The following is a 24,772-nucleotide window of genomic DNA, read 5'->3' as shown; positions in this document are numbered from 1 at the left end:
CAATTTGTATGAACATTTTCTCGTGGCTGCCTGGCCGCGGAGAGGGCACCATCGCTTGCCGCTGTGAAACGAGGAGCGGCAGGATGAAGCTTCACAACCAAACTACTTGGAAGTAAAGAAGCACAGGACTCGTCATGGTATATCAGCGCGCCAAAGCACGAAAAGCAAGCCTACTTAAGGTTTTCAATTGACATTTTATTGATCCAAGACAAACGAGGTGTCTCCCTCACTATGGACTACAAATCCCATAATTCTATCTGGTCACAGGCATGCCTAGGGATTTGTTTGCAATAAAAACGCCCATAAATTAAGTGAAGCACACAGAGGATTACTTGGTAAAAGCCCCTGATGACGGGGGTGGAGTCCCCCAGAAACGCGTCGGGCAAATTACTCATTGCACGTGGGGAAGCACGCTGAGACGCTGTAGCCCGGAGTGGAGAGCCCTGCAGTGTGCCTCTCATGCCACAGGCAATTTGTATGAACAGTTTCTCGCGGCTGCCTGGCCGCGGAGAGGGCACCATCGCTTGCCGCTGTGAAACGAGGAGCGGCAGGATGAAGCTTCACAACCAAACTACTTGGAAGTAAAGAAGCACAGGACTCGTCATGGTATATCAGCGCGCCAAAGCACGAAAAGCAAGCCTACTTAAGGTTTTCAATTGACATTTTATTGATCCAAGACAAACGAGGTGTCTCCCTCACTATGGACTACAAATCCCATAATTCTATCTGGTCACATGCATGCCTAGGGATTTGTTTGCAATAAAAACGCCCATAAATTAAGTGAAGCACACCGAGGATTACTTGGTAAAAGCCCCTGATGACGGGGGTGGAGTCCCCCAGAAACGCGTCGGGCAAATTACTCATTGCACGTGGGGAAGCGCGCTGAGACGCTGTAGCCCGGAGTGGAGAGCCCTGCAGTGTGCCTCTCATGCCACAGGCAATTTGTATGAACATTTTCTCGCGGCTGCCTGGCCGCGGAGAGGGCACCATCGCTTGCCGCTGTGAAACAAGGAGCGGCAGGATGAAGCTTCACAACCAAACTACTTGGAAGTAAAGAAGCACAGGACTTGTCATGGTATATCAGCGCGCCAAAGCACGAAAAGCAAGCCTACTTAAGGTTTTCAATTGACATTTTATTGATCCAAGACAAACGAGGTGTCTCCCTCACTATGGACTACAAATCCCATAATTCTATCTGGTCACATGCATGCCTAGGGATTTGTTTGCAATAAAAACGCCCATAAATTAAGTGAAGCACACCGAGGATTACTTGGTAAAAGCCCCTGATGACGGGGGGTGGAGTCCCCCAGAAACGCGTCGGGCAAATTACTCATTGCACGTGGGGAAGCGCGCTGAGACGCTGTAGCCCGGAGTGGAGAGCCCTGCAGTGTGCCTCTCATGCCACAGGCAATTTGTATGAACATTTTCTCGCGGCTGCCTGGCCGCGGAGAGGGCACCATCGCTTGCCGCTGTGAAACGAGGAGCGGCAGGATGAAGCTTCACAACCAAACTACTTGGAAGTAAAGAAGCACAGGACTCGTCATGGTATATCAGCGCGCCAAAGCACGAAAAGCAAGCCTACTTAAGGTTTTCAATTGACATTTTATTGATCCAAGACAAACGAGGTGTCTCCCTCACTATGGACTACAAATCCCATAATTCTATCTGGTCACATGCATGCCTAGGGATTTGTTTGCAATAAAAACGCCCATAAATTAAGTGAAGCACACCGAGGATTACTTGGTAAAAGCCCCTGATGACGGGGGTGGAGTCCCCCAGAAACGCGTCGGGCAAATTACTCATTGCAAGTGGGGAAGCGCGCTGAGACGCTGTAGCCCGGAGTGGAGAGCCCTGCAGTGTGCCTCTCATGCCACAGGCAATTTGTTTGAACATTTTCTCGTGGCTGCCTGGCCGCGGAGAGGGCACCATCGCTTGCCGCTGTGAAACGAGGAGCGGCAGGATGAAGCTTCACAACCAAACTACTTAGAAGTAAAGAAGCACAGGACTCGTCATGGTATATCAGCGCGCCAAAGCACGAAAAGCAAGCCTACTTAAGGTTTTCAATTGACATTTTATTGATCCAAGACAAACGAGGTGTCTCCCTCACTATGGACTACAAATCCCATAATTCTATCTGGTCACATGCATGCCTAGGGATTTGTTTGCAATAAAAACGCCCATAAATTAAGTGAAGCACACCGAGGATTACTTGGTAAAAGCCCCTGATGACGGGGGTGGAGTCCCCCAGAAACGCGTCGGGCAAATTACTCATTGCACGTGGGGAAGCGCGCTGAGACGCTGTAGCCCGGAGTGGAGAGCCCTGCAGTGTGCCTCTCATGCCACAGGCAATTTGTATGAACATTTTCTCGCGGCTGCCTGGCCGCGGAGAGGGCACCATCGCTTGCCGCTGTGAAACGAGGAGCGGCAGGATGAAGCTTCACAACCAAACTACTTGGAAGTAAAGAAGCACAGGACTCGTCATGGTATATCAGCGCGCCAAAGCACGAAAAGCAAGCCTACTTAAGGTTTTCAATTGACATTTTATTGATCCAAGACAAACGAGGTGTCTCCCTCACTATGGACTACAAATCCCATAATTCTATCTGGTCACATGCATGCCTAGGGATTTGTTTGCAATAAAAACGCCCATAAATTAAGTGAAGCACACCGAGGATTACTTGGTAAAAGCCCCTGATGACGGGGGTGGAGTCCCCCAGAAACGCGTCGGGCAAATTACTCATTGCACGTGGGGAAGCGCGCTGAGACGCTGTAGCCCGGAGTGGAGAGCCCTGCAGTGTGCCTCTCATGCCACAGGCAATTTGTATGAACATTTTCTCGCGGCTGCCTGGCCGCGGAGAGGGCACCATCGCTTGCCGCTGTGAAACGAGGAGCGGCAGGATGAAGCTTCACAACCAAACTACTTGGAAGTAAAGAAGCACAGGACTCGTCATGGTATATCAGCGCGCCAAAGCACGAAAAGCAAGCCTACTTAAGGTTTTCAATTGACATTTTATTGATCCAAGACAAACGAGGTGTCTCCCTCACTATGGACTACAAATCCCATAATTCTATCTGGTCACATGCATGCCTAGGGATTTGTTTGCAATAAAAACGCCCATAAATTAAGTGAAGCACACCGAGGATTACTTGGTAAAAGCCCCTGATGACGGGGGTGGAGTCCCCCAGAAACGCGTCGGGCAAATTACTCATTGCACGTGGGGAAGCGCGCTGAGACGCTGTAGCCCGGAGTGGAGAGCCCTGCAGTGTGCCTCTCATGCCACAGGCAATTTGTATGAACATATATATATATATATATATATATATATATATATATATATATATATATATGTATATATATATATATATATATATATATGTATATATAGGGCCTCTCCATGGTGGGCGAACTGTGAGATGGATATATATATATATATATATATATATACTTTCACCACCGTTTCCATAGCTCATTGAAATCACCGGGAACGTTTTTTTCCCGCAGCGCACCGGTCTTTGGGGGCAAAGAACAGCCTCTACATCACCGCTGCCAACGGGGCGAGGGGAGAAGAAGACCACATCCCCCATGTGCCCAAGCAGCGCGACCGCTGCCGACGGAGATAGGACGCACCAGGAGGCGCTCAAAAGGTCGAGAGAGCTCACGCACCACGGGACGCACGCGGGTGGCACCCGGGCGATGCCCAGGCCAAGGGCGGGCCCGTCCAATGCCGTCAGAGGTCGAATGAGGCTGGGCCACCCCATTTGGTCTCTGGACACGGGAGGAATATCGAGGTGCAAGGTAACGTGAGTACCCTGTTGCAATTGATGGTATAGTGTTGTTTAGAGGACTAAATCACTACACTAGGGTTAACTATCTATCCCTGTTATACAATGAGTAAGCGGAGAGGGGTAGCCGGAACTCTGGATGACTTTATTGTAAGGGCTGAGTCACTGCTTACGCATGAGATTCAGTTGACAGAAAGAAGACTGTCCCTGGATCCTGCTGTACTACAGTCACATCTGTCGCTGGGGGGCCAAGCTGATCTCAACATATCTGATACATTAAAAATATCATCGGCAATAGCTGGCCCTAGCACTCTGAATCCACCCTTGTTATCTTCACCATCTCTTGGCTCCTTTAATACAGGTGTGCCTCCTACCAACACCCGGGGAAATGCCGGTAAATCATCTAGACCTTATAAATTAGCTGTCCAACCAGCCAAAAGGAAGAAAAATGCTGCCAACACTGCAAATACTAAGCCCAAACCGAAACCCGAGAACTTTAACAAGGGGTCACTTACCAGCAGTCCTGATGTCATCGAGACTGTGAACACAACGCACAAGTTACTACTTGTGTAACAATATATCTGTAAGAGACATTAGTTAGTATTAGATTCCTTACCTTAGAATATCCCCAGGCGTCAGACTGGATCCAGAAACTTTTGCGTAGTAGTACCCTTGCGCAACGGTAGGCGTCGTCTGCGGCTCCGCGTCCGTCGTCGGCGTCGTGGGCGCCGTGATGACGTCATAGGAGTACTTAGACGCCGCCTCCGCGTGCTGACGTCAGTTCTTAGACACAGCTTTTCCGCGCCAGAAGCGCAGAGCCATGTCAAAAAACCAACACGGTGGCCATTGAAACTAGGGCCCTGAAAGGGGTAAACCTTAACCCTAGATATCGGTTCGCAGAACGGGGAGGATGGGTGGGTCGGTAAGGAATCTAATACTAACTAATGTCTCTTACAGATATATCGTTACACAAGTAGTAACTTGTGCATCTGAAAGAGACACGTTAGTATTAGATTCCTTACCTTAGAATAGATACCCCAGCAATACCAACCCCGGTGGTGGGTCTGCGAACCAATAATCACACCAGAAAGTCCTGGAGGACAGAACGGCCAAAGAAGCCATCCCTCCGGACTTGGCTGTCCAGGCAGTAGTGTCTTGCAAACGAGTGCAGCGATGCCCACGTAGCTGCCTGACAGATGTCTTGTAAGGGCACTCCCCGGCCCAGGGCAGTTGTAGTCGCCGTGGCTCGGGTAGAGTGAGCCCGTAATCCAACAGGGGGCTCCTTTTTAGCCAAGGAGTAGCATGCCTGGATACACAAGATGATCCATCGGGAGATGGTCCTCTCGTGCACCGCTTTCCCCTTCTACGCGCCCACGTAACCAACAAAGAGTTGGTCATCCACCCGGAACTGGCGTGTGCGATCCAAGTAAAATGAGAGCGCACGTTTTGGGTCCAGACGGTGGAGCCGCTCTTCCTCTTTAGAGGGATGCGGTGGCGGGAAGAAGGTTGGCAAGGTGATAGACTGCCCGATGTGGAAGGCCGTGACAACCTTGGGCAGGAAAGATGGCTTAGTACGCAACCACAGACTAATTTGCATATAGCCAGGTTCTGAACTGGGATGGTGCAGTGAGCTAAAAAACGGTGATGGATCAAGCCCTGATCTGTTGACTGGGTAGGAGTGTTCTGCATTAATTCGGAATACTCTGTCCATCACCACCCCCTTTACTGTATCGTTTTGGCCACCATAAGCGTGGTAGGGTATACTCGGATGCGAGTCCCTTGCTCACTGCACCATCAGGATTCAAGCAAGCCGGGCCGAAGACGGCTGTAATGCCAGAAACCGGTCCCCGGAAGCTTGTTTCCTTTCCAGTGAAAGAATTGGCTTGGTAGTTTGGTCTGCCCTGTTCCCATGATGCACTGGGCCAGGGACAGACTAATTTGCATATAGCCAGGTTCTGAACTGGGATGGTGCAGTGAGCTAATAAACGGTGATGGATCAAGCCCTGATCTCTTGACTGGGTAGGAGTGTTCTGCATTAATTCGGAATACTCTGTCCATCACCACCCCCTTTACTGTATCGTTTTGGCCACCATAAGCGTGGTAGGGTATAATCGGATGCGAGTCCCTTGCTCACTGCACCATCAGGATTCAAGCAAGCCGGGCCGAAGACGGCTGTAATGCCAGAAACCGGTCCCCGGAAGCTTGTTTCCTTTCCAGTGAAAGAATTGGCTTGGTAGTTTGGTCTGCCCTGTTCCCATGATGCACTGGGCCAGGGACAGACTAATTTGCATATAGCCAGGTTCTGAACTGGGATGGTGCAGTGAGCTAAAAAACGGTGATGGATCAAGCCCTGATCTGTTGACTGGGTAGGAGTGTTCTGCATTAATTCGGAATACTCTGTCCATCACCACCCCCTTTACTGTATCCCTTCGGACGATCTGCAGCACCCACCTGTCCGAAGTGACGGTGCGCCAGTGGAGGTGGTGATGGCGAGCCCTGCCCCCCACTGGCGTCACATGGGCCTGAAAACACGGACTAGGAGGGTTTCGAGGCGGATTCTGCGGGGGAAGGTGTGGACTGACCTCGCCGTTGTCCCCGACCGCTGGGACGGCTGTTTCCACGGCCGCCACCGCGTTGGGTATTACCCAGCGGAGCGTGGCTGCCAGCACTTGTGGGTACACCCCTTCCGTGGCCACGAAAGGAATGAAAGGCAGCCGATTGCTGGCGCGGGGCCGAGAGGCCCAAGGACTTGGCCGTAGCCCTGGAGTCCTTAAAGCGCTCGAGCGCATGGTCTGCCTTGTCGCCAAAGAGGCGACGGCCATCGAACAGCATGTCCATCAATGTGTTCTGGACATCGGCCAAAAAGTTGGCGGACCTCAACCAGGCGTGGCTTCTGACCGCCACCGTCGTTGCCATCGCTCTACCCAGTGAGTCGGTGGTATCCAGCCCACACCAAATGGAATATTTGGCTGCATCCCGGCCCTCCACTAGGGCTTGGCCGAGTTTGGCCCGTACCTCCAACGGACACTCTGGCAGCACGTCCGCGACCGTATCCCACAGAGAGTGGGTGTAGCGGCCCAAGAGGCATGCGGTGTTGGAAGACCGCAGTCCCAGACTAAGGGACGAGAAGATCTTTTTGCCGTACTGCTCGTATCTCTTGGATTCCCTGTCCGGCGGTGCCGACGGGAATGCGTTCTGTAAATGTAAATGTAAATTGATACTTGTATAGCGCACTACTCACCCGCAAGGGTCTCAAGGCGCTTGTACGAATACCGCTGTGGAACCCATCCTGGCTTTCCCTGTGAGGTGCCCACTCTTGGGCACCCCCAAGGTGGAGGCCAGGCATCCTTAGCGTTGTGGGGGCCGTTGTGGAGATTAAGCAAGCTATTGCCCAGAGTTGCAGAGTGGGACTCCATGATTGGAATAGGCACCTGAGGCGAGAATGATCAGGTCCGTGGAATTTTTGAGCCCAAGACCCGCCGAGGCGGGGAATTGAACCCTGGTCCCGGGCTAGACCTCTGCATCAGGGTCTGCCGCTCTAACCATTGAGCCACACTTCTCCACTTCTCTGGGAATTAGAGGCCTGGATGACCAGGCTCTCGGGGGTAGGGTGGGTGGACAGGAAACATGGGTCGCCCGGTGGCGTCTGGCCACGTTCCTATCTACGGGCGAACCCGTAGCGGGCTTTGACCAAGTGCCCAGAAGAACGTCGGTCAAGGCCTCATTAAAGGGCAGCAGAGGCTCGGCCGAGCTTGACTGCGGTTTAAGGACCTCAGTGAGGAGATTAGTCCTCACGGCCGCGACGGGGAGCTCAAGGCCCAAGGCCTTGGCAGCCCTCATCAACACCACACTGTAGGTTGCCCCCTCCTCCGAAGCCACGGTAGGAGGGGAGACAAAACCAGTGTCTGGAGAGGTGTCCAGGCCACTGGCCTCCCCAAGGTCTCCTGCCCAGTCCTTATGAGACTGACACTCTCTGGTCAGAGGGTCCTCAGACCCCTCCCAATCCTCTTCATCACCCATCTCCTGAAACTCAGGGTTCTCAACTAATGGGGCCTGTTCATAGAAGTGAAACTCCCCAAACGACGTCTGGAGCGGCGCCCATCGGGACCGTCCCGACGCCGGAACAGGAATGAAGGGGGCATTGGGGACGGCGCCGCCCGAGGACGGCGCCGGAGGCGACACCTGATGGTCCGACGCCGGGGAGGTCGTAAGGTCCACCGGCGACGATCCAGAACCCGAAGAAGGTCTAGCGGCGTCCCGCGGCGCCGGGCTCGAAGGCGCCGGGACAACTGGACCCCATGGCGCCGGGCCCGAAGGCGCCGGCGCCGTCGGGAGAGCGGGAACCTGCGGCGCCGGGCCCGAAGGCGTCGGTGGCGCCGGACCCGAAGCACCCGACGGCGTCCTCTCGCGTCGCGGGACCGTCTGCCGGAGTTCGAGTCGCCTGCGGGACCTCTCCCGCCTGGCTTTCGAAGAGAGGGCCCGGCAGTCGGAGCAGGCCTTGTCATCGTGATCGACGCCTAGACACGTTAAACACAGGTGGTGAGGATCCGTCACCGACATCAGGCGGTCGCAATCCTCGCAGTGCTTAAAGCCGGGCATCCCTACGGCACCAATCGGAGTCGAAAGACTTCGAAAAATGATCAAAAGCGATCAAAAGTTAGCCAAAAATTGACTATGGTTACTGCTTTTTCCAGATCTGCGCTTGCTGGCGCGGAAAAAAGAAGAACTGACATCAGCACGCGGAGGCGGCGTCTAAGTTCTCCGACGACGTCATCACGGCGCCCACGACGCCGACGATGGACGTGGAGCCGCAGACGACGCCTACCGACGCGCAAGGGTACTGCTACGCAAAAGTTTCCGGATCCAGTCTGACGCCTGGGGATATTCTAAGGTAAGGAATCTAATACTAACGTGTCTTTTTCAGATCTCTGTCGCAACACAGACAGACGACACGCTAGGGAATAGTTGCAACGTGGTAGACAAATTGATGCACCTGGACTTAAGTATGGACAAGCTCAATGTTGAAAAGCTGAATAATGATCTTATTGCTGCGGGGCGGGGGGCAGTTACATCTATAATACTTGCAGCGGACAGTCGTGACAGTGAGACACAACCATTCAGTATTACCCCCCCACATAGATTCCCCCTTAGCTAACTTATGCGCATCTTGCAGGAAGCGTGTCCAACCCTGAGGCCACTGGGAGAGCCATCCAGGTCACATCAAGATTAGACAACGCAAGTAACTTGAATTTGGCCGTAGGGAGCGCAAATTACAATCAGCTTCAGCCGGGTATTGCCGTGGTTGACCCCATTGAAGATACTAGAGAGCACTTTCAAAATTCAAATACAAATCATAACACCGATGTTTTGAACTTGCCTCCTGCCTCTAGTCCCTATGTGCTAGTCTTGACTAGTGTCCCAAATCTTGTTTTAAGGCCAGAGAGAGTCGTGGTCAGATCTTCGGAATAAATCTGTAGACTGGCTCCATAAACATAAAAACTTTGACCCCTCCTTAATGGATGAAATTATTATGGTTAGGAGAGTAGGGTGGGTTGGCCAATCAAATAAGAGTATTGACGGTAACTGTATTGTTCTCAATTTTCGTAGACAACACAAAAAAAACCTTCTCTTTAGGCAACAATATTTTCACATGGAGTCAGATAGTCGCTTTGGTTATATACTCTGCGAAGCGTACATATTACGTTACTATCAAGTCGCAAAAACGTGTCTTCTGATTTTGTGGTTTATTTGCAATGCTTTCTTGCCTATTACTTAAAACAATTGCCCTTAATCCACTGACAGTCCACCAGAAGGAACGGCAATGCCTGAATTACAATTTATCCAGTGCATCAAAAAGCTTCTTGGTAAGCAGGAACCCCCACCTATTTGTGAAAAAAGTGTGGAGAGACAAGGTAACACCTCACGAGCGAACAACCCTAGGGGTGACTGGCAGGTACACACCAGATAACCCCACTTTTCTCATAATTGGCGGTTACTTTGTCATAAAAAAAGGGAAAAGAGAGTGTCCAAACAAAATAAGAAAAAGTGATAGAGTGACAGGAAAGTTCAATCAATGATAGTGATGGAGTGTAATTAAAATTGACAGTCACACCTTTCTCACAATTACTTTATTATTTACTAGGAGTGAACTGTCAAATTAAAAATGTGTAATGGTTGCTATACATGCATACCAATTTGCATATGCCAACATGTTTCATTGCCTGCTTTCTTTTGGCAAATTCTTCAGGGCTAGATACCTCGTCACAGCACCCCAGTCGGACACACCGTTCTGCAAGGACTGTCAATGGAAAAAGCGCACCACTGTGTTAAAAAGGCTGTCGCCTACACAAGGGACCTTCGATCAATGGGCCAGCTATCAACCCCAATCAGTTGCAACATTTCCAGTGACGCCTGGGTAAACCATTTCTCGGAAATCCATGCTACCCCACAATCAGAGATAGAACATTATGTGCCCAGTACCTTGGCCCCCACAGAGATAACTATTTTAGAACTAAAAGAGGCCATCCAGCAGAGTTTAGGGAATAAAGCACCGGGGCCTAATGGGTTGCCAATCGACCTAATCAAATGGAATTCAGATTTCTGGGCCCCATTGCTACTAAATGTTTTTAATAGCCACCTTACCTGCTACATGGGCCAAGAGTGTTAAAGTACCGATTTTAAAAAAAGGAGACAGGTCCCAGCCGAGCAATTACAGACCAATATCTTCAATAGATAATACCCTAAAAATACTGGGGAGAGTTCTGTAGAACACAATTCTAACCTGGACAGAAGAAAATGACATCCTAAAATCATGCCAGTTAGGCTTCCAGATAAAGGTGGGAACGGTTGAACAATGCCTTAACCTCAATTTGGTTATTGGGAAATACACCATTGCATGGAGGTCACCGGTCTATATGGCATTGATGGACTTTTCCACAGCTTTTGACCTTGTCAACAGGGCAAAGCTGTGGCCAATCCTTCTGGCAGGCGGGCTGGATGAGCCGTTGGTAAATTTTTTAGCGTATCTCCACAACAACCTTCAGGCACAGGTGAGGATTGGCGTGGGAGGAGAGGTTTCAGGAGTAATTGAAGTAGGAAGGGGAGGTCAGACAGGGTTGCGTTCTGGCCCCCCTTCTCTTCATTATTTATATTAATGGGTTGAATAGCTTTCTGAAAACTGCCACCCAAGATGTTCCCAAAATGAATGGGCAAACTATCCTCGTGCTTTTATATGCTGATGATACGGTCCTTATAGGCCGCACTCCAAACTCTCTGCGCATTTTAGTACAAAACTTTAATAAGTATATGGACGACCTAGATCTACGTGTTAATTTTAAGAAGTCTTTTTTAATGTGCAGCCGTCCCGGGAAGCGAGAAATAGGCTCCATCACAGTGGATAGCCAAAAATTGAAATATACATGTTCATTCATATATCTGGGGTTGGCCTTTGCTGGGAACGGGTCCTGGAATGAGTATTTAGCCCATTCCATGAGCAAGTTCTCAAAGGTCACCAATTCAATTCTGAGTCTCTCCCGTCTCAAGACCACTGAAGCTATTTTAGCAATTCAGAAAATGTATAAGAGACAGTGCATCCCTGTAGCTACATATGGCGCTGAGATTTGGGGCACCGTAAAAAGTCCATGTATCCAACAGGATGAAAACAGATTTTGTAGGAAACTGTTGGGTATCCCAATCTCGACACCACAATACATATGTCACAGGGAACTCAATCTTAATTTTATATCTGATTTTATTCGTGCTCGACCAGCTCTTTTGGCTTTCAGTATGGAAGAACCAGGCGACTTCCCTTACCCTAGAGATTATTAGTGACTGTTAAAGTGTGACAAAGGGATGGATATCCCCTGGTTGAGTGGAGTGCAACAAAGTTTGCGTAGCATCAATAGGGAACACATCTTCTCAGACCCTAGTTTAGTCGATGCTGTGTCCAAAAGGGAACTGAGAGATGCTCTCTACTCCCTATATAATAAAGAGAGGACTAACTTAGAACCTGTATAATCATCTGTTCACAATTATATGTCCATTGAACAGTATTGTCACCCTCTGCATATATATCTCACCTTACCGATGAGTTGCTGGGATTGGAGTTGATTACGCCGCTTAAGAGCTGAAACTGTCAGATTTGCACTTTGCTTTCCTCTTGGTTACCACCCCAACCTTAGCCAAACACCGTGTCCTTGTGATGGGAGGAGTGGTCAATATATTATAAAAAAAATAATAATCTGTAAGTACTAAATTAAATACTCTAAATGGCTTTTAAATCCTTATTTTAAAAAGAGACAGCCTATTAGTTTGGATGAGGCCTTTTTGTGTATAGCAACCTTGGGCGATGCAGATCTGATCTTTCGCACATGCACTTTTCTCAGAATTGCTATTAGAACACATAAGTCCATGTTGGATCCCTGAGCCTCTTGACATAATTGTAAAATGTTTTAACGGTTTTAGCTTTATTCTTTCCCAATGAAATTACTTTTGATAGGTAGATTTAAATTTTAATTATTATGTAATATTGTTGCATATTTTTATATTGTCATGTGTTTTTAAATTCTCAGACTGATGTTTGTATTTGTCATGACTTTGTGCTTTTATGGGTACCAAGGTACCCGAATAAAGTTTATGAACTGAACTGAACTGCTTTAACCCATTCAGCAGCACTGCAAATGGAAAATACAAACCTGCTCGGAGTCCTGGGCCTACTGAGGTTGAAGCCATGCTTTTAATTTGGGAATGGAGAAACAGAAGCCACTAAGGGTAGCACTGACTCTGATTTGGACTAATAGTACCAGCATGCAACAGAAGGACAACGCACTATGCAAAGCCCACCGGGGGAAATATGCAAATCAGCAGCATGCAATTAAAGACGCAATCAGAGCACTCTGTGTAAGATTCTTTAAAGTTGCCCATGAGTAAGAGGCTGGAAGCCTCGAAACGCGTCGGGCTTAAAAGAATAAAAGACACTGGAATGCTGCAGTTGGTTTTTCGTGTGGAAAATAATTACATTTGTGGTCTTGTGCGCTCTCGAGCTTTTGGGCACTTTGATTACTATATATAAATATATATATATATATATATATATATATATATATATATATATATATATATATATATATATATATATATATATCACATCACATTCTCTGAGCGTGGAGCCCCCAACCCTTCAGGGCGGCCTCTCAACAACGGGCACGGAGAAGCCTGTCACTTGTACACTTGTGTGAACAAACCACAGAGGCCCGTTTCCAGAGACAGCTGCTTTAATCAAGGAGTATGCAGCACCAATGCTTCCATTCTCCGACATGTTTCGGCGCTCTGCCTTGATCACGGAGAGGAAGCAGTCAATAAAGTGCATACGTGCATGCATTTTAAAAGCATCAAAAGTCACATGACTGGTGGAGCATACATCTCCCAGAATGCATCAAGGAATACAGGTAAGTGCTGGTGTTTATGAAAAGTTCTTAATTTGCTTAATATATATGTCAAACCAGCAAAAGCTCCTACTGGACTCCACGAGACTCGTGGAAGGTGGCGCACATGCCGGTAGAGCACCCGGCAAATCAATCGTACTGCAATCCACAAGGTAAGCATGCTCTCAGGTAAGAAACAGACGCAAAACCATCAGAGTGTCTGTTGTTTAATCCACAACGCATTTCACCTCATTCGAGGCTTGTTCACGTGAAAAGAACAGCCAGTATTGCACAGCGTAAATAGTGTTCAAAGCAATAATAATAGCAATCAAAATAGGACTCACAATAGATGATGGCGGACATGTTAGAACGTTGCGCATTGGTAATAAAGCAAAGAAAATAAGACTTATAATCCATTGTCACACAGAAATAAATATAGTACATTGCACGTTAACTGTTAAATAATCGGATGCCTCGAGTCAAGCTGAAAACGTATTAAATTCGACTCGTACTTGGCTGCCCAATGAAGTTACCACAATAATGTCAAAGGTTCCTTAATGCTTAGTAAATATAAAAGGTTACTGAACGTGAGAGAATTAAGCTCACACATCCTCTCATGTAGCGTGCTTCAGTGGCACTGTCAAGCACGCGCCACCCTCTCATGCATGAAACTGCTCTGTACTCACGCAAAATGCATGAGTCGCGTTCTTGGCTGTTTGTCAATAAAGTTAAATTGACCAAACAGAACTCTCCTCGTATGCTTGTTGCCGCTACCAGATCAACCCTGATCGTAAGGCAGGCAATTATTTGAATATAAGATGAAGAGTATAAGTGTGCAGGATCACATGATACTGTAACTCCCGTGGGTGGTAAATACACGGACCAAACCATCCCAAAGGACAATTGCCAAGATTGCACACACATATTCATTGCTCTACAAAGGAATCAAAGTCAAGAAATAAAACCTCTTCCTCAGGTATTGGCAAGTGCCAGAGAGAACAAATGTTGTCCCATGAACAATAATGGGCAACACCAGTGGAAGAGGAGAGAGGGAGGGAAAAGGGGAGGATAGACTTGCAAAGCAAACCTATTAAGAACAGGTAAAAAAAGTACACTGTCACAACACCCACCGAGGAACAAAAATAAAGTCCTGCTGTATAGTCCATTAAGGAAAAATTACTGTGTCAATACTAAAACTAGCCGTGCTGTCATACAAATTTTGTCGCAGTGCTCTTGAAAAAACAGGAAAGAGAAAAAGGGTAGGAAGCCCGTGTGGGGTGAGTGCTGGTGACTTGGGCCCCTTCCTTTCCTCCTGTAAAATAAAGAAAATGCAAAATAAAGATTAAAAACACAGGATCACACAACCCTATATAATGCCATATCGACAAAATACATTTCTAACATCGTGGGCACAAAACGTTGCATGGATTACAGAAAGAGAACTAAACAACAGGGCAAGTACAACATTAACAATGTAGAATATTATTCTTTAAGGTGTACAGATAACTCTTCTTCCTGATTCAGATCTTTGGGTGTCTTGGTCTGAAAGTCAATAATGATCCTGGACTCCCTCTGGTGTAATTTCAGGACCCTATATCCCCCTTCTGGGATTTTTTTTTACTTGTTCTAAAATGATGTAGCTAAGCTCCTTAGTGTTAGAGAAATTGTTCTTCCTAAAGTGCCGGGCCACTGGGTATTTTGTATCAAAGTAGGAAATCGCACGACTGTGCTCCAAAATCCTCTTCTTGGCCATGCATGTGGTGCTCCCTATATACCACAGTTTGCAAGGGCAAACTATGGACGAGACAAAACAAATACAGAATTGCAGGTCAAAAATTGGGTGATATTCTTGGTAACTCAGTTATGTTTCACTTGTTTATGACATTTACTTTGTGCACAGGCCTTACAGTGGCCACAACGGTAAAACCCCTTAAGGCCCTCCATGCTGGTAGGAGGATGGGTGGTAATGTCACTCCGTACCAGCATGTCCCTGATGTTTCTCCCCCTGCGGTATGTAATGCTGGGTCTCTCAGGAATCCTATCACCAATGACTGTGTCATTCTTGAGAATTTCCCAGTTCTTGGTGATAATTCTTTTGATGGCTTGTGCATCGGAACTAAAAGTGAATATCATCCTGGTCTTATCATCCTGCTCATCGCCTGTCAGAGGTTTGTCTGAAATGGTCTGTGCCCTAATTATTTCTCCTGCTCTTTTAAGGGCAATTCTGAGCATCCAATTATTGTAACCCCTCCCCCTGAATCTCTCTACAATGATCTCACTTTTGAGGTAAAACGCCTCTTCTGTGTCACAGTTCCTTTTTGCCCTCAGCAGCTCACCAAATGAAATACTCCACTTGAGCGTCTTCAAATGGCTGCTGAGGGTATGAAGTACACTGTTTCCAGCGGTGGATTTGCGGTGTAAAGTGGTGAGAACCTTGTTGCCCTCGATCTGGAGTTTGACGTCAAGATACTCAATCTCAGTCCTGCTCATGTTCCAACTAAGCACAATGTTCAGTTGATTGTTAAGCTTTGCAATAAAATGAATTGCATCACTCTCAGAACCTTTCAAAATAATGAACAGGTCGTCGATGTAGTGAAGCCACATCGACACATGTTCAAAATGGGATTGAAGTCCAGGATCTGATCTAATGCTCTCCTCCCAGCTTCCCATGAAGAGGTTCGCGATGCTGGGAACAAAGCACAATCCAATGGCCGTCCCGTTGACCTGGCGGAATAAAGCGCCATTAAACAGTTAGATGCTATTTGTAAGGCAGTATTCCGTCATATCAAGCGGCATCTGAGTATGTTGGCGGAACCTCACATGCCTGGTATTGAGATAGCGTTTGCAAGCTGCTAAGCTATGTTGATGATTAATAATGGAATAAAGACTCTGCACATCCAAAGTGATGAACAGATAGTCTGCATCCCATGCCATGTTCTCGATTTTCATGAGAAAATCTTTGGTATCCTTGACGTAGCTGTCCAAATTTTGAACAAACCCTCTCAGAAAGTGGTCAATATATTTAGAAACGTGCTCAGCCACACTCCCTCGTGATGACACGATAGGTCTACCTGTTGGTCTAGTGGGATTTTTGTGTACTTTGGGGAGCAGATAAAGCAATGGGAGAACTGGATAATCCCGTTTCAGATATCCATATTCCTCCCAGGTGAGAATACCCTTGTCCTTCCATTCACTTAAGGAATCCCAAACAGTGGTGATACTGGTGTTGTACCTCTCAAAGCTCACAGGCTCATAGAACATTTCATCTTCAAATTGTCTCTCAGCTTCTGTCAGGTATTGTTCCCGATCTAAAACGACAATGTTTGCTCCTTTATCTGCTGGGCCGATGACAATCCTGTCATCTTCCATCAGCGATTTGAGGGGCTGATTCTGTTTATATGAAAGATTGCAATCCCCCTTGTTTTTATACTTTTTGCGGTTATGTCTGGATTCATTGAGGGATTTGTTAACTACCTCATGAAAGCTGTCTATACTGTCTTGGGGGAGATTAGATATGAACACAGATCCAGGTCTAAAATCAGTGTCCGCTGAGGCGTCAGTGGTAATGTCTAACTCAGTTAGCAGCTGGGTGGAAGAGACAATAATTCCCTCTGCATCTCCACACTGCCCGAGTTCACTGAGTAACTCGGTATCTCCTACGTTAAAATCATAGGTCCCAGTCCCAGTGATCTCTCTTTCTCCCCTAATTTCACACATACCCTTTAGTTGGTGCCATTTTTGGAGTTTCAATTTACATACATATTGAAACACATCAATGCGTACACCAGCATATTCTCAGGGATAGGATGAACAAAACGATAAGCCTAGGCAGAGAGTTCTTTTTTCTGTCATGGTCAAGTTCCTTTTTGATAATTTAATGATTGTTCTATTCACCATTAGGTCATCCATCAGTATGTTCTTTTGGCGCATGCCCTGTTGGTTCCCATGGCGCCATGTCCCCTGCCTCTTCCTCGGCCCCGTCCTCATGTCCTTTGTCCTCTTGTCTTCAGTATTGGATTCTCCCTCGTAGTTAGACGTCGCCTCCTTAGAGTCCGATATTTGTCTAAAAAGTAAGTTGCTGGTTCCTGCTGGTGTCTGATTTTGTACAGATACATCCGATTCACTGTTCTCAGTGCTTGATGCCTCTATAGTTGATCTTTCATTCATGTTGCTTGTTGTTTCTTGTCCAGAATTATCCGGTTAGTATAGGTGATCATATTTATGACTGAAGGTCTAAATCCGCCCACTGTTGTAGTCACCATAATCTCGATTGAGCTTTCTTTCCTTACGGGCTTTGATATCCTCTTCATGTTCATTGAGTCTATCTTTAATGGTTCCAAGTGCCTTCTCCAAATTAAAGTTATCCATACATTTCTTAAGATCATCCAAGAGCTCTTTGACCTCATTCATAATTTCATCCGTGTCTAGCCAGGCAAACTTCACAAGAATTTCAAGCACTCTTCTAAAGCTCACCGCAGAATTGTTGGACCATTCTTCCAACATCTTTGGATTAGGTTTCTTGTATGTCGGTGTAGTAAATATTCGCAGTCCTCTTGGTACCATATTTTGGTCAATGTAATGTTGCAGGGAGGTTGCCTCCTGCCACTTGGTTATTTCAAATTTTTTGAGTTTTTCATATCTCTTAAGCTTATCATCCTTAAGCTGTGTTTGTACTTGATTCTCATTGTTACTGTTGGTAGCAATCATTTTCCTTGCAAACATCATTTTTGTTGCGGCCCTGCGTTCCTCATCTTCATCCATGGCTGTCCCACAACTGGACAAATACTTCTGATTGTGTCTGTTTTCTCCCCCTACTAATACTAGGTTCCTTCTGCCTTACACTTCGTGCACACGTGTGGGGAATTACAATGCTGTGTGCGAAAGATTGCACAAACGTTCATATACACATCAGCTTCCCCATGTCAATAACCTGGCTGTGACCTATAAAGCACGTGAAATAGGATGCAGTGCCTCCAACCACCCCGCTGCCCCTGGGTACGGGAGTATCTGCGCCCAACGGCAGTCAAGCGCCCCCACCCCTACACCCCGGGGACGGAAGAGATCGGGTCCCCGCTTACCTACTCATGCGTGCTGCCGTCGTTCCTCAGCCGCGTCGCTCCCTCACGTTGCACTATGACTAGGCCGGTCTCTGTAACGGAGTCCTCAATTCAATCAATCCAGCAAAAGCTCCTAATAGGACTCCACGAGACCCGTGGAAGGTGGCGCGCATGCTGGTAGAGCACCCGGCAAATCAATCGTATTGCAATCCACAAAGTAAGCATGCTCTCAAGAAAGAAACATATTCATTGCTCCACAAACTGAGGAAGAAGTTTTATTTCTTGACTTTGATTCCATTGTGGAGCAATGAATATTTGTGTGCAATCTTGGCAATTGTCCTTTGGGATGGTTTGGTCTGCGCCTTTTCCACCCAGGGGAGTTACAGTATCATGTGATCATGTACACTTATACTCTTCATCTTATATTCAAATATTTGCCTGCCTTACGATCAGGGTTGATCTAGTTGCGGCAATAAGCATACGAGGAGAGTTCTGTTCTGTCAATTTAACTTTATTGACAAACAGCCAAGAACGCGACTCACGCATTTTGCGTGAGTCACGAGCAGTCTATCATGAGTGAGAGGGTGGCGCGTGCTTGACAGTGCTCCTGAAGCACGCTACATGAGGGGATGCGTGAGCTTAATTCTCTCACGTTCAGTAACCTTTTATATTTACTAAGCATTAAGGAACCTTTGACATGATTGTGGTAACTTCATTGGGCAGCCAAGTACGAGTCGAATTTAATACGTTTTCAGCTTGGCTCGAAGCGTCCGATTATTTAACAGTTAACGTGCAATGTACTATATTTATTTCTGTGTGACAATGGATTATATGTCTTATTTTCTTTGCTTTATTACCAATGTGCAACGTTCTAACATGTCCGCCTTCACATATTGTGAGTCCTATTTTGACTGCTATTATTATTGCTTTGAACACTATTTACGCTGTGCAATACTGGCTGTTCTTTTCACGTGAGCAAGCCTCGAATGAGGTGAAACGTGTTGTGGATTAAACAACATACACTCTGATGGTTTCGCGCCTGTTTCTTTCCTGAGAGCACGCTTACTTTGTGGATTGCAGTACGATATATATGTTTGTATGTATATATAAAATGTAATTGATCGGACATATATATATATATATATAATTTAATATCTGTTTATTGAATATGCACATTCATTTAGTAAAATTGTTTAATACATGTTTTAATATTTATGTTCTTTTTCTTTAAATTATAATTTGTGTATGTATATTAAGTTTGAGCATTTATAATACTTTTTTTTACTTCTTTTGGGGCGGGTGGTCCATATTAAATGGCAAACCAGACTTCAAACATAATATGAATCGGATGATCGGGGGTATCTCCTGGAAGCACTGGATCTAAATGCAATAGAATATAAACAGTAGCATGAACAGCCGCCTGTGCTTGATTAATGTACTCTTGTGTTGGAATTTTATCCCCAAATTACTCTTAACTATGCTTGTGCCGTAATCACGTTATTATAGATAATTCTGCATCAAAAAGTAACACAGAATTAACAAAATTACTCTGATTACCCTGGCGTAATTAAAATTTCACCAAGGCCTATTCAAAATCCAGTACTTTTACCAATTTTTGGAGTGGGAACTGTAAATCTGACCCCTCCGTAAACCAACACTTTCCTTAATATTGCTAGATTTTGAGTGGGAATAGTAAATCTCCACCCCTCCCAAAGTCCAGCAGTTTCCCTATTGCTCCTTACATTTGAATGGGATAGTAAACATGACTTTTCTAAAATGAAACACTTTCTCTACTATTGCTCAGGTTGGTGTAGCCAATTGATGTTGGAGTGTAAGTTATATTTACGGATCAGAGAGCAATTGATTAAATTGGTGCCTTGTCTCAAACTAACAATAAACAATTTTAGTATGAAATGTTTTTAATCCTTCTATGCTCATTGTTATTCTGTAAGTTTTCATCAGTAGCTCTTTGTATCCCATTAATTATAAGAAAAAGTATCTGCTTGTAATACATTATAGCATTTTGTGTTTTTTCTTTAGTTATTTATTTGCTAATTTTCTTGTCTTTTTCGGGATTTTTTGCAGCAGTCCAGATCTCTCTGCACTAGTACGCAAAGATTCGATTACTTCCCTGGGGTAAGATAGTCTCATCAGTGATTACATTTATAGGGCAAGTTATTTGGACTAAAGTAGTGAACAGATGTCAGTTTGTTATTTTTTGATGTTCTCTGCAAATAGAAATGCAACATTTCATGAATCGCCATAGACCACATAGCACTTTATTTTAGGTTGATGCTGCTCACTTCCTTATCACTGTGCACCTTTTTTTATCAACACTATACATTTTTTTAAAGGCAGTCATTCTTTAACTCAGTTTTGTATAAAAAAGAATTCGCAATTCTAACATTGTGTAAAATAGAAGTTGTTGCAAATCACAAAAATGCGTTTTTAAAGTCTCAATTGGAGGGACCCCCTCCTAAGTCTGAACACTTTCTCTAGCATGGCTTAATTTGGAGTAAAAATGCTAAATTGGACCGCACCAAAGTGAAATACCTTTCCTACTGTTGCTTAGGTCAGAGTAATGAACTTTATTTTCTTTGTTTCATTTTTATATACCTTTTATCAGCATGAAGTTAATTTAGAGTTAGAATTGTAATTATTTTTTCATTGTTTTTAATTTGTATGTACTTCATTTACGTCTTAGGATTTAATTTATATTAGTATTTGTGGTTATTTTTAAATTATGTTTTATTTAAAGATACTAAAACGTTTTTATTTGTCATAGTAGGAAGCCATCAGACATAGCAGGCAAACAACCAACAGGGCCAAAACTAGGCTAAAACTGCAGCTCCCTCCCAAAACATCAACATTGTTTACTGAACATCCTGGATCCTCTGAGGAGGAAGGAAGGTTTTCAGGGATATTGTGTCCAGTACTGCCATTATAACCAAGAGTCACTGAGAGGGCTCTAGGAGGAACTTGAATAGATTTACGGAAATCCTAAGTCACACAATAGGAATGCTGTTGTCTGTAGATGGTCTAACACCAGCTGCAGGGAACCTTCCTTCGCACATGTACCACAACCACGGACAACACTTTGGTGAAAGTTCTAGGTGCCAATGTTAGCCCAAACAGGAAGACTGCAAACTAGAATTATGTGGAGCCCACCATGAACTGCATGTACCTCCTGCGTGACTGCAGGTTTAATATTTGGAAATACACATCCTGTAAGTAGTGGGACATTATCTAGTCTTCTGCTTCAAGCAACAGGAGCACCTGAGCCAAGGACAACATCCTGAACATTTTCTTGGGCAGGTAAAAGTTCAAGAGTCTGTGGTCTAGGATTGTCCAAAGCCCATGGCCCATCTTTGAACCTGGAAGTAGAAAGAGTTTCACGCTTGCCCCAGTTCCTGCTATGGGACTAACTCCAATGCTCTTTCTGCAGCAGGGCTGCTAGGTCCTGCCTAAGGGGATTCTAAAAGTGAATGGACTAAATTGGGTGGATCTGAGTCTGTTGAAATAGTAGTGCATAGCACCTTTTTTTCTGTTCAAATAGTAGTGCATAATCACTTTTTACTATTTGTAACACCCACTGATTTATAGTAATGGCCTTCCAGGCCTCCAAACAGCCAAACATGCGTGTTCTAAAGGTGCTAAAGTAGCTCCCAGGGTGATGCCCGGGAGGAGAAGAAGGAGGATTGCTGGGTTTGTATGCCCTTCCCTTTCTCTCTGCCCCTTTACTGTTACAGGAGAGGATTAGATTGCTAGTTGAGAAGACTGCTGCTGCCGAAAGGAGCATCCTTTAGGAAAGCCCCAAAGTCTCCCATATTGCCTGAAGTCCTGAACTGGGGATGGTGGGCCCTAAAATTGAGCGGTCACTATCCCGGCCTTGTATTTCACCAAGGCCAAATCAGCTTTTTCTCTGAACAGGTGTGTACCATTGACTGACATGCCTATAAGTGTTGCCTATACATTGCAGCTCTTAGCCATGCATGCATTCTCAGGACCACAGATGAACCCATGATCCTGATATAAGATTCCATTGTATGTAGGCTTGCCTGAACATCTGACTTCAAGCATCTTGGCCATTTTTTACAATCTTGACAATATTACCCCATAGCTAGTCTGGAAGATTTGGCACTACTATGGCTGCCCTCTCCCCCAAGGCGTGCCTATATCTTGCAAGTAAGCAAGTGGCATTCATCGACCAACAAATTGGAGATTAAGTCTAGTCCCTATGAGAAGATAAAAAGAAAACTTAGACCAGAAGATGCAAAGCAAGCACAGAAAGGGGACAAGTCATCAAAATACAGGAATTAGAAGCATCTCCAAATGAAAAGGATGTCTTGCTATACTTCTGTAGAGAAAATATTGGAGGCAGAGAGTTTAAGGTTTTTAATAAATCATCCCTCACAAGAGATATGAACACTTCACAATGCCAGAAGGAGAACATGTTTAAAAGTAGAATCTATACACCTCAAGCCATGCAGTTTACCTAAAAAGGTCAATATCCTTGTGAATAAGGAGTCGTCATCATCATCATCAACAAACTGCATTCGGCTTCAAAAATAAAACCAAACAAGTCAAACAACCAGCGATTTACCATCTTTCTGTACGAGTTACAAATTGACAGAGATGACAAAATCTAGGAATCAAAACACAGACTAAAGATACATGATTATCGATACAAGTGTTAATTGCAGCTTGCCCTAAGTCTAATGGCGACCTGTAAAAAATTAAGAGTGTGCAAAACAGTATCACGAGATAGAAGTTGTAAAAAGATAAAAGCTGGTCTCAACCTCCTAAAACTCTTTTTTTTTAAAGTGGGAATAGTAAAAAGCGTTCTGGGTACAACGTAAAAAGTTTAAAACATTAAAAAGTGCATCATGTCCAGAGGAGACTCTCCGTGGCAGCCACAGGGCATAAGGCACTGACCTCTATGGGAACTTTGGGGCTGTGCCAATAGTTAGTGGAAGATGTCGAGCAGAACATTGTCAGTAAAAAACTGTTGTAAATGCTTTTAAGCCCTAGAAGGTAAGACTCAGCAGTGGGCACAGTTTTCAATGTGACTTACTTTCCCACACTGAGTTTACACAGCTCAATACCCTCTCTATCACATTGAAATGTGCTTAGAAAAACCTCTTTAGTCCAAGGACCCTCAGTAGAAAGCTTCAGTCAGAGACCCATACAGAGTTCTGGCCTCCTTGATAGCTGTGGACAGGCAAAGGAACTTCTGAACTCCAGAAGTGGAAAAATAAAGATTAGATAAGTGAATGTAAACAAGGTATGTGCTACGGCTTTTAAACAGTTTGAATAGAAAACACACTTTGAAAAATACTCAGCCAAATTGGATTGGGGGTGAAGGGATAGTAACTCTGCCACACCTTTTGGTAGATTAACTGGTAGAAAAATACAAAATACAGAATGTGCACCTGGATTGTGTAAAGCTGCTAGGTGGTTCTCTTTTACAACATCACCATATTTGGTGCTTATTTGGAAGGGTGTGCTTTCTTGGCCCTTATATTTATGTCCTTTCCAAGCAACTGTGTAGCAGCTTACTGATAAAACAGTGTCTGAGTAATGACATTTAGATAATGGTTCCTACTGTTCCAAAACAGTAGAAAGAACAGGCTTTGCCCAATTATGTAACTAAAACACTAGTAACAGTTTACCTTGGCACACGATTGTGCACCATATACAATGGCCTAATGCAAAATGATGGGTCCCAGTGAAACGTGACATGGGGCCCCTGAGATTCCCATATCTCAGAGATATTCATTGGAGTTGAGCTGAATGGGGCTCCCTTGAAGGTTTGGGGCCCCCCTTCATGAAGACTAGAACATGGCCTACACAATTACATGGAGTCACCTGGTAACCTTGTTCTTTTACTTGCTGCGTCCACAAATGCTTCAACACCATAGTGCTATGTTACTATGCAGTAGGTATAGGGTGATGGATTCAGAAATCAATAAGTAGCACTTCCAAATCAACATTACACCAGTAGCTTGTAGCATGATCAGTCTGGAAGCACCTAAAGGTTATTTAATTCACACAGTTGCCATTCACGAGTTTTGTCAATGACACGAAGAGCTTACCAAATCTCTATTTTCAGGCACAAGCACTTTATCTTGTACAGGATTTATCTTTGCATGTTGACACTCATAGTCCTGTTCATCAAATAGAATTATACATTTTGGACCATAAGCACAGGAATGCACAAGGAACCCTGAGCTAGATGATCTACAGACGTGAGTCCCGTGCTATCCACTCCACTGGAGTGAAGCTATCCTGGCTAAAGACGGCTGATAGCCAGAAACTGGTCCTAGGATGCTTGATTCCGGTCCAGGGAAGACATGGCTTGGCAGTTCGGGCTGGACCGTTCCCATGAGGCACGGGGTCAAGACTTATTTGCATATGGCCATGTCTGAACTGGGATGGTGTAGTGTGGTGAGCAAAAAAACAATGGATTTAGGCCCAGATCTCTGTACTGGGGTGAATGTATGACATTGT

General features: G+C 45.4%; 2 protein-coding genes across 2 annotated transcripts in view; one reads left to right on the top strand and one right to left on the bottom strand.

Moving 5' to 3' along the window:
• LOC144761466 (uncharacterized) overlaps nt 1-4,356 on the top strand; it is a 36,219-nt gene extending 31,863 nt beyond the window's left edge. Inside the window, exon 3 of the mRNA XM_078646818.1 lies at nt 4,145-4,356. Coding sequence (XP_078502944.1) covers nt 4,145-4,356 — 212 coding nt within the window. The remainder of the gene's footprint in view (nt 1-4,144) is intronic.
• Nucleotides 1-24,772, bottom strand: part of LOC144762933 (xanthine dehydrogenase/oxidase-like) — a 1,098,251-nt gene that overhangs the window by 144,720 nt on the left and 928,759 nt on the right. The window lies entirely within an intron of this gene.

This window comes from Lissotriton helveticus, chromosome 6 (assembly GCF_964261635.1).
Source record: "Lissotriton helveticus chromosome 6, aLisHel1.1, whole genome shotgun sequence".
Taxonomy (NCBI): Eukaryota; Metazoa; Chordata; class Amphibia; order Caudata; family Salamandridae; genus Lissotriton; species Lissotriton helveticus.
Note: the sequence above shows the minus strand (reverse complement) of the source record. Positions and strands in the feature narration are given on the sequence as shown.